Below are 10,892 nucleotides of genomic sequence, written 5' to 3'. Positions count from 1 at the left end.
TCAAACATGCACATCCCATATAGACATACAAATACACATAATTAAACATAAAATAAGTCCTATGGTGCTGGAATGTTGACTCAGTGGTTAAAGCACTTGCTGCTCTTTTAGAGGGACTGGGGCTTGGTTTCCAGAACCTGTCAGGGGCTCATAAACCCCCACTCCAGGGAAACCAACAGCTCTTTCTGGCATCCTTGGACAATCATATACATCCCAGATAGACATATAAACAAAACAAATTGTTTGGAAAGGTTTCAAGACAGAGTTTCTCTATGTAGGTCTGGCTGTCTTGGAACTTGCTTTGTGTAGATCAAGCTGGCTTTGAACTAAAAAAGGTCTGCCTGCCTTTGCTTCCCCAGTGCTGGGACTAAAAGCATGTGCCACCATGACCAGCCATAAAAGAAATCTTAAGAAAAAGCAACGACACAAGGCCCTGGGTTTGGTCCCCAGCTCCGAAAAAAAAAAAGAAAAGAAAAAGCAATGAGGGACATTCCTAGTTTCTTAGTGCCCTAACTCCTTGTACCCACAATTAGGACCATTTCAACGTATTATGCAAATGAAAAGTTTCTTCATCTTATCTCTTGATTAGTTGAAAACTATCTCTCAGGAATTTTCAGTTTATCATAATTCTATACCCTATGAATGTAAGCTATTACTTAAGTAAATAAAATCCACCTGTCACTGCAGGTTCCTCTTCTACCTTAATTTCTACCCCCTCTAAAGTGAAACATCCTCTTTGTAAATGGGATTGATATTATGCACATAGAAGAATTAAAACAGGATCACAGAGAGAAAGGCTGAAGAAACAGACTTTTTGTGTTTACTTGTACAAGGAAAAACCACATTGGACATCTGCAGTATTTAATTTGTTTGGGTAATAGTTACAGATAAACAGGTACACACCATATACAATGACCAATACTTTTTATACAGTTCATATTTCAGTACATCAACACTATCTTATTTACATTCTATGTACATTAATGTCTTCCTAAAGTCAGTGCATTGTCAACAAGTTTTATACAGAAATTTACAAGGTGAATGTAGTTAATAGTTAATTTAATAAATTTTCTGCTAGTTCTTGAATTAAAAAATTAATTACAACCAATATAACAAACACAGATCAAACAACATTAGTAGATTGTGCTACCTGCTCAACTAAAACATCTGTAAGGAAATTATTGAAAATCTACTTTTTCATGGGACTTGTCTAGGTAGGAATGGAGATTTCATACACTGAAAACCTTGAATCTGTGAAATATGCATCACTCCTTTAGGCCACTCCTTCCTTTTAAGTGTACTCACTCTTCTGGAAAGGGGGTCAACCCAGGCAGTTGTTTAAGACAACTCTTCCAACTGTGCTGAGGACTGGGTAGTTACTAACTAGTCTCAGCCATCACAACTCCAACACTAACTGCACTGGCATTTACTACCATGAGGAAGGGGATACGAGGATCTGACAACAATGAGAATCAACTCCCAGGGTCTTGATAAATTTTTTTAATGGACTAAAAATAAGGTAAAAATTTACTTTGACTATATATTAAAACACAACAAAGAGAAAAATGCCTGCTAGAAATAAATAACATTTATATTTTTGTTCCAGTTTTGAATAGTTAGGAAAAAAGTGAGCAAAAAAAAAAATGTAACTTTTGATAACTAGTGCAAAAAAAAAAAGTTGATAAGGAACAGACAGGCAAACAACTAGAGTTTGCTTTCTAAACCCAGTAGTTTCTTAAGCAATTCTTAGGAACTATTAATGTTGGATGTATTTTTGTTAAATTTTATACTCTAATGAAGTTAATTTATAGCCCTTAGAGCCATTAAAGTCCAAGCACAATTGTTTGCATGTGTTCTCTCATTTAAAGTGCAAAGGGTAAGAAAATCCTACCACTAACAGGAAACACATTTGGCTTTGCAGCCTCCTACCTTCCTAGAAGCTCTTTGTGCAACATCTGCTTAGGGCCTATGGTGCAAACCCGTGGCAGCTGCCACACCCAGCAGTGCGCCTGCAGGAGGGCGGTCTGAGCTGGACGCTGGCTGCCTTTCCTTCTCCTGGGTCTCAGAACTGAGCGGGGTAGAAGGCACACAGTCTTCAGAGACTTCGGTTCAAACCCCCGTCATATGCCTCTGCCCCCAAACACTGTTTCAAACACAAACCCAACAAAAAAAAAAAAAAAAAAAAAAAAAAACCCAAAAAACAAAGAAAAACAAAAAAACATAGAAAGAGTGGGGAAATGGTTCAAAAAACTGAAAACTCTGTGTCCATACCTAAAAGCTGTCTGCACTCCTACATGGTCTTGCTTTCTCCATTTGTCAACACAACAGAATGAGACTTCAGGAAAAAGGAGGTAGCATATCATGTCGTCCCCAGACAACATTATGGTATTTGTTGTTTTTTTTAACTTTGAGTCCAAGGAAATCCTTAGTATCCTGTTATGATTACTGGTAAACTCTATACTCACTACAAGTTTGTTCATTATTTGGACAAGCACAATTAAATCCTTAATTGGTCCCAGGTGATTGGCGCCAAACCCTCTTGTTTACAGGCTAATGGTGGGATCTGCCTTAAAGTTCTCTACCACACAGCTTGTGAGAGACTTCAAAACAAAATTATTACTATTCTTAAAGTTGACTGCTATTTTAATTAGGACTTTTATTTTGTGCTTCAGGTCACAGGATAAAATAACTACACTTAGCCTGCTTTTCAGGGACAATTCTGCCAAATGCCAGCTACAAGGAGTCACCTCCCTTCCCAGCAGCCCACCTAGCAGCCCATGTGTAGCTTTACTGTAGCACACAGTACTTCTTGTAGTCAGATTCAAAGTCTTCATCCATGCTGCTTGTGTCTGCCATCTTCTTGCCATCTATCTTTGGCAGAAATTGTGCACAGTCTATCCCCTGCTGCTCATAGAAAAGAATGTAGGCAGAGTCGGTGTCTATCTCATCGGGGTGAAGTTCCTAAAAGGACAAGAAAGGCCTTTAACAAAGAGCCTGTGTTGGCTCTTAGTGTTGTCAGGAAGACCAACTCTCTCTGTTAGTCTAGACTGACTGACCAGAATCAATTATCTCACACCTGCCCTGAAAACACGTCTCACTACTTTCAATCTTTTGTTTTTTTAGAAAATATTCTAATCATGGGCAAATGAATGCTCTAAACTTCATCAAATTAGTGTATGGTTTTTAGTGAGAGGTTTTTTTTGGGACACTGTCTCATGTAACCCAGTGGCCTTAAATTCATTTAGGTAGAGGAACATGACCTTGATTGAACTCCTGATCCTCCTGCCTCCACTTCCACCATACCCAGCAAACCCCATCAAATTCTAATGGTTAAAAAAAAAAAAAATTAGCATTAGAGTTTAAGTCTTTGGTGTAAGTGCTTTCCTAACGTGTGCTGCCCTGGTGTTATGGTCAGCATGGGGAGATAGATGCACACAGAGGACAGGGCATGACCAACTCAAACCCAAAAGATTCAATTTCTTGTTATACAGCATTATATACCTTCTTTTTGTTCACTCTTCATATGTGCTGTCCATCCCTAGTTTTGCTGTAACCTCGGCTTCCTTAACACTGAGCAGCATCAATGTAGAGACTTCCTCCATACAGACAATATTTCCTGCTCATGGAAGGGCTGTCATTTCAATTATGTTCCCCAAAGTTGTTGGCATTCTGTTTCTAACTGTCATTTAAAGATTGAGAATATTTACCTTACAGCTGCTGTCATTGTAACAGTACCACTTGCAGTTTGGATTTTTGGCATAAGTGACGTAATGGCCCCCACCCAGAATTCCTGAATGGCACTAAAGAAAGAGAAAGTGGTGGTATGTTAGTAATTAACAGTACTTCAGCAGGGCATAGTGCTAAGATCTAAGCAAACTGGCTATTTAGGTAGTAAGGAAAATAGGTTTACAATCACCCAATTTTTCCAAAAACAAATCCTATTTCACATGTGGTTTTTTTTTAAAAGACAGTATCTGGCTATATAGCCTAGGTTGGCCTCAAACTTGAGATCCTTAAGTGGTAAGGTTAGAGGCCTGTGTCACCAGGTCTGGCCCTGTAGTAGTTACTTAGAAAGAAAAGTATTCCTTAGAAATACTTAATATAGGATTATTTGAATTAAATATGTATGTAATTATATATGTATACATATATAATTACATGGTCATCTTGGTTTTGTTTTTCTTTTTTCTTTTTTTTCCCTCCATCTTTATTAACTTGGGTATTCTTATTTACATTTCAATTGTTATTCCCTTTCCTGGTTTCCGGGCCAACATCCCCCTAAGACCCCACCTTCTATATGGATGTTCCCCTCCCCACAACAATCACGTTCACTGGGGGTTCAGCCTTGGCAGGACCAAGGGCTTCCCCTTCCACTGGTGCTCTTACTAGGCTATTCATTGCTACCTATGCAGTTGGAGCCCAGGGTCAGTCCATGTATAGTCTTTGGGTAGTGGCTTAGTCCCTGGATGGTTTTGTTTTTCTATTTTTCCTTTTTTTTTTTTTTTTTAAAGACTTATTTATGTGAGTAACACTGTTGCTATCTTCAGACACACCAGAAGAGGGTATCGGATCTATTACAGATTGATGGCTGTGAGCCACCATGTGGTTACTGGAATTTGAACTCAGGACCTTTGGAAGAGCAGTCAGTGCTCTTAACTGCTGAGCCATCTCTCCAGTCCCTGTTTTTTGTTTTTCAAGACAGTTTCTCAGTGTACCCTTGCATTTAGAGATCTGACTGTCTCTGCTTCTCAAGTGCTGGGATTAAAAAGCATGCCCAGCTTCAGAAATATTTGTTCAAATCAATTTAATACATCACTTACCGAAATTGCATATAGATTATAAATAGGTTTACTGTGTGTATCTTCTCTTTGGTCATCAGTGCTGTCTTCTTCACTATGGTTTCCAAGCTGACCATTGCTATAGCCATTGCCACATGTCTCATGCTCATAAAGAAATCCATTAGCTAAAGTGATCTCATGATCTAGAGGAGTGACCAGCTCAGGCTGGCTGCCTCCCAACACATGTCCTCGGTTCAAGGTGTCAGCCAGTTCACAGACCTGCCCAGCCCCATTCTCTCTGCTGGCATCCAAATTCTCCTTACTACTGGACAATTTATTTTTGCTTCCAATTTGAGGCAGCCGAAGCCTCCCTTTATTTCTCCCCAGGGTCCGTGGGCTGCTGTTAGGGCTGCTATTTTTGCTGGAGGGACAGCTGGCTCCACTTTTTCTTGATGAAGAAGGTGAACCTGTGAAAAAGAGAGGGAGAGATTTTAAGTTCAAATGCTAAGTTTGGTACCAAATGCTAACTCTGAAGCTAGCTTCCTAAAGTACACAAAGATAGGGATGCTGGATGCCCACTCTTATTCCTTATTACAGAGCTTGTGATGTTATTTTTGGCGTAATTGTGACTACATCTGGAATTTACTAAAACTGAAGTGTAGACATGTAAAAAGGTTTTTCTTTAAATTACCTTCATTGAATTTTTTTTTTCAGAGCTGAGGACCAAACCCAGGGCCTTGCGCTTGCTAGGCAAGTGCTCTACCACTGAGCTAAATCCCCAGCCCCTCATTAAATTGTTTTAATCCTCACAAAAGAGGGTTTCTCTGTGTAGCTCTGGCTGTCCTGGAACACACTCTGTAGACCAGGCTAGTCTAAAACTTGAGAGATCTGCCTGCCTCTACTTCCACAGTGCAGGGACTAAAGGCGTGCAACACCTTTAAAACTGATTTAATTTAGATCTTTTGAGGCTGGAAGATAAACCTTTAACCCAGACTTTCAATTTTTGTTTTTTGAGATAGGGTTTAGCTTGTATATGTAAATTAAGACTCTGTATAGCCCTGACTTTTCTGGAACATGCTCTGTAAACCAGGATAGCCTAGAACTGTGAGATCCACTTGCCTCTCCCTCCAGAGTGGCAGAATTAAAGATGTGTGCCACCAGTGCCCTAAAACCCACATCTTTTGAGGTGGTAAAATTCACTTTCAATCTGGGTTACACCTTCTGCTGGCAACTTATATAAAGGACACAGAAGAAGAAAGCTTTCATTGTTTGCCTGTTTGCTCTCGCTCTTGATGGTAACTCCATTCCTTCACTGGCATTAGTGCCTACTTCTTTGGATTCTGGTGTTTACTGAAGACCAACTGAGACATCTTGTCTCATGGACTAAACTACTACTGATTCTTGGACCTTCCACGGATGGAGAGCCATTGTTGGGGTGGCTGGACCACAGTGTGTAAGTCATTCTAATCCCTCTAGAGACCCTAATAAGAACAGCTAATAAAATAGGCAGCAGCAGAAAGAGGGAAGAATGCATTGTAGGAATTAAAAAAAAAAAAATCACAGAAAGGTGATTTATGTCACATTCAACTCAAAATAATGAACTTTATAAATACATTCTTAGATTGGGTGTAGTGGCACACCTGTGATCTTGACACTCAGGAAACTAAAGCAGATGGACTTGGGGTTCAAGGACAGCCTGGGCTACACAGTGAGTTCCAGGCCAATTTATACCACCAAGGCAAAATCCTATTTCAAAAAGCAAAACAAAAAAACAAAAAACAAAAAAACAAAACAAAACCGCCACCACCACCAACAAAAAACCCAAAGAAAACCAAACAAATTACCAAGGAACCTTAGAATCTGTATATAACTTACTTGTAATTATTTCTCATGTTAGAGATGGAAACTGAGGTCAAGCCCTGGTGGCACATGCCTGTCACTCCAGCTACTCAAGAGGTGCAAGGAAGAGGACTTAAGAGTTCAAGGTCAGTCTGGGCAACATTAAGCTGGGTTCAGTTCAGGATGTTTAGTGAAATACTACCTCAAAATAAAAATAAAAAATGGCTGGAGATGTATTCAAGTGGTAAAGCACTGTCTAGCATGTATAAAATCCTGGATTTATTACCTAGCAAAATGAAGGAAGAAAAAAAAGAACCCACCAAATCATATAAAAATTCTGAAGAATTAAAACTATACAATACTCAACCATCTTTTCCTTAGATTAAGATTAAAAAGGATTAGAGGAGCCGGGCAGTGGTGGTGCACGCCTTTAGTCCCAGCACTTAGGAGGCAGAGGCAGGTGGATCTCTGTGACTATGAGCCAGCCTGAGTTCCAGGACAGCCAGGACCACACAGAGAAAGTCTGTCTCAAAAAACGCGAAAGAAAAAAAAAAGATGAAAAGGGTAGTCTAACTATATGAAATTGTCCCTTTTTGCACTGTACATTTTTGAGAGAAAGAAAATAAAGTTCACATATAGGGTTGGAGCTGTAGCTAGTGAGAGATGGTAAAAAGAATCACACATGCTCAGTCTTCATCTGTGGGACCCACAAGATCTAGATAATTCCAGATAAGACTTACTAAGAAAAAAACAGAAACAAAACCAAAACTCATCTGTGCCAGGCACTGGTGGTATAAATCTATAATCCCAGCACTTAGGAGGTAGTTGCAGGTGATCTCTGAGTTGGAGGTCAGCCTGACCTACAGAGTTCCAGGACAGCCAGGGATACACAAACAAGCTAACCATACAAACATTTCCCCCAAAACAAAAGAAAACTACATTTGTACTAAAACATAGACTTCTTTCATATGATTTTATAAATACTGTAACAGTTATTTACAGAACACAGCAATTTATTCATATACATATAAATTCAATCACATATGTATATGTAAGTATACATAAGTATATATACATACATGTATATATATTTACATTTATTATTATGCACATACATACTATAGTGCTTATGTGTAGTTGAAGGACAACTTACAGAAGTTAGTTCTTTCCTACCATGCGGTTTAGGGACTGAACTTAGATATTCGTTTTTTTTTTTTTTCTCGGAGCTGGGAACCGAACCTAGGGCCTTGCGCTTGCTAGGCAAGCGCTCTGCGAACTTAGATATTCTTATCCACTGAACCATTCTGTTGGCTCTTATCTACATTTTTGAAGACAGAATGTATGTAGTCCAGCAACTACATGGTAGCTCACAACCATCTGTAATGGGATCTGGTGTCCTTTTCTGGTGTGTCTGAAGACAGCTGCAGTGTACTCATATATATACAATAAATAAATCTTTAAAACAAAAAACAAAATGAAACAAAATGTTAACATTTCCTTGTCCTAGTTTTCCAAGAGTTAGGATTATAGGTGTGCATTATATCCTACCTCTATCTTGTATTGAGTATCATAATAGATGATGTAAAGTGTGCAGAGCCTATGTGAGTAGGTTCTATGTAAATAACACGATACTTTATGTAAGGGACTTGAACACTCATGGCTTTGGTATTTGTGATGGTTAATCATTGTCAGCTTGGATCTGAGTAGGTTTAGAATCACCTAGGAGACACTCATCTGAGTGTGCTTAAGGATGTTTCCAGGAAGGTTTAATTAAGAAAAGAAGACCCACCATGAATGTGGGTTTTATCATCTTGTGGGCTGGGTCCCAAACTTAAAGCCAAAAATGGGGAAAACCAAAAACCAAACCAAAACAAAAAAAAAAACTACAACACCCCCCCCCCGCCCCCACAGCTGAGCACCAGCATTGCTGTCTCTCTGGCTTGTGACTTATTGCACCACTACTTCTGGAATTTCAAATCCTCTTGGTGTAACTTGGTATTTTCTCAATTTTACGAATGACAAACGAGAATCTAGATTTAAGGAGGTTGCTCTCTTGTGCTCAAAGTACATTGCTGATTCCAGATAGGTTTCTTCACTTCTTCACTTCATCAAACTACAGGCCCAGAAAAGAAGGTAGCTGGAGATATACAAGACCATGACTAAAAAAAGAAGAAAGAAAGAAAGAAAGAAAGAAAGAAAGAAAGAAAGAAAGAAAGAAAGAAAGAAAGAAAGAAAGGAATGAATGAGAGAGAGAGAAGGAAAGAAAGCCTTTCCCCATACCTTTTGGGCTACTGGTGATATTTGCACTGAGTGAAGACGGGCTCTTGCTCAGGAGTACATCCTCCTCCCCTGCTGGATTCTGGACATCCACTTTCTTCACATCTCCTGCTGGGATCGGTAGCTCAGAGACGTCATCACCCTGGGGTGTGAGTGGTTTATGCTGGCAAAGAGTTGGGTCTCTTGGTACTAGAAAAGCACTAGGGTCAAAACTTTCACGAGGAAATTTAACAATTTTCTGTGATTTTATCCACCGTCCATTTACAAACTGAAATCGTTTAAGGTGAATAATCTGAAAAAGAAAAGGTAAGGATAATCAAGAGTTCTGAAGAACATGTAACATTTGTGCATGTTTTAAATAAGTGCTTTTATTCCTTGAATTATGTCATTGTTATATGCATATATGCAATTGGCAAAGTCATCTAGCCTGACATTCAAAAATCTATGCATTTAACTGCATACTAATTATACCAATTATATAAATTCCCTCTTCCTCACCTACTTGGTTCCCAAGTCTGCCCTTGCCTGTGTCTTTCTTTCAGTTTTCATTTCTGGAACTAGCCAAATGAATGTCATCAATTTCTTGTGTATTCATTCTTGGGAAGCTGTTATGTTCACAGAATACTAGGATGATGACACAAATCAAAATCTTCTTAGAATATCCTCATACTGGGGCTGGTTAAGAGCATTTACTGCTCTTGTGCTCTTGAGGAAGAACCAGGTTTAGTTTCCAGTGCCCACGTGGTAGTATAATCCATTTTCAGAGTATCCAATGCCCTCTTCTGACCTCTGGGGGGCACTGCATGCACATGATGGTATGCAGTGCATAGACATGCAGGCAAAAACATTCATACATATAAAATTAGAAAATTTCCTAATACTGGAACAGGGTGTGGTAGTGCACACCTTTAATCCCAGCAGTAGGGAGGCAGAAGAAGTGGATCTCTGAGTTTGAGACCAGCCTGATCTAAATAGCAAGTTTCAGGCTAGCCAGGACTACATAGTAAGATTCTATCTGTAGAGGAACTTTGACCAGCAACATGGCTGCTCTGGCAAAGGATCAGATCCAAAGACTGAAATAACTAGAAAGGTTGAGTTTACTCAGCACTAAGTCTCTGAGGCTGAAAATATCCTAGGCCTAGATAAGAGGCTAGAAGCTTCCAGGACGAGGCCTATGTTAGCAGACAAGAAAGACTTGGAGACCACAATTACTTCAGGCGAATAAAAGCTACTTTTATACATCCCCTCACCTCAGTTTCTTTCTTTTTGGAATCAGGGCCTTATGTTATCTAGGCTATCTTGGAACTTACTACTTAGCCTAGGCTTGCCTTAAGTTTTTAGTGATCCTCCCATCTCAGCCTCCCAAATTCTGGGATTACAGGCATATGCCACCATACCCAGGTAGAAAGTTTCTAAACATAGCTACAGGAAATATCTTATCCTCAAAAATAGCCCCTAAATCCTGTTAATGATTCCTCTCACTCACACTAGACTCTTCCTGTAGACGCAGGGCCATTAACATACCAGGATTGGAGGAAGCCTCCAGAGGTCCAGCTTCTTGGTTGCCAAACAGTGAGTTTTACACTTGGAGCAGTAGTACATCTCATTTTCCCCCAGTTCCTCCTCACTGGTGAAGGCACGGAGACAGCTGTCCAGGTTGATGGGCTCGGCTTGTGCTCGCCGACTCTGCTCCACGCTTTCATGCTCCTCTACAACCTATGAGGAGGAAGCAGGATGCACCAGAGTTGTGCTGAGGGTCTTTAAAATTAACACCTAGATATACAACATCTTCTTAGTCACAAACTCATACATGGGCTACATGTGGAGGTGAAGTAAAACTTAAATTAGTCTTTGAGCAATACAAAACACACACCCTGTCAATAATATCCTGAATTAAATGACCATTTATGCAACTAGATTTTTCTTTTTTAAACATTTTTTCAAGATTTATTTATTTATTATATATAAGTACACTGTAGCTGTCTTCAGACACACCAG

General features: G+C 39.5%; 1 protein-coding gene across 3 annotated transcripts in view; it reads right to left on the bottom strand.

Annotated features, from left to right (window-relative positions):
* Positions 1–798: 798 nt before the first annotated feature.
* Positions 799–10,892, bottom strand: part of Usp32 (ubiquitin specific peptidase 32) — a 138,101-nt gene continuing 128,007 nt past the window's right edge. For all 3 annotated transcript variants that reach the window (XM_032914005.1, XM_032914006.1, XM_032914007.1), the window contains 5 exons: positions 10,419–10,610; positions 8,898–9,186; positions 4,821–5,245; positions 3,708–3,800; positions 799–2,961 (listed from right to left, as the gene is read on the bottom strand). In XM_032914005.1, coding sequence (XP_032769896.1) covers positions 2,788–2,961; positions 3,708–3,800; positions 4,821–5,245; positions 8,898–9,186; positions 10,419–10,610 — 1,173 coding nt within the window. In that variant the 3' untranslated portion in view covers positions 799–2,787. The remainder of the gene's footprint in view (positions 2,962–3,707; positions 3,801–4,820; positions 5,246–8,897; positions 9,187–10,418; positions 10,611–10,892) is intronic.

Source organism: Rattus rattus, chromosome 9 (assembly GCF_011064425.1).
Source record: "Rattus rattus isolate New Zealand chromosome 9, Rrattus_CSIRO_v1, whole genome shotgun sequence".
NCBI classification, from domain to species: domain Eukaryota; kingdom Metazoa; phylum Chordata; class Mammalia; order Rodentia; family Muridae; genus Rattus; species Rattus rattus.
This window is presented reverse-complemented; position numbering and strand designations above follow the sequence as displayed.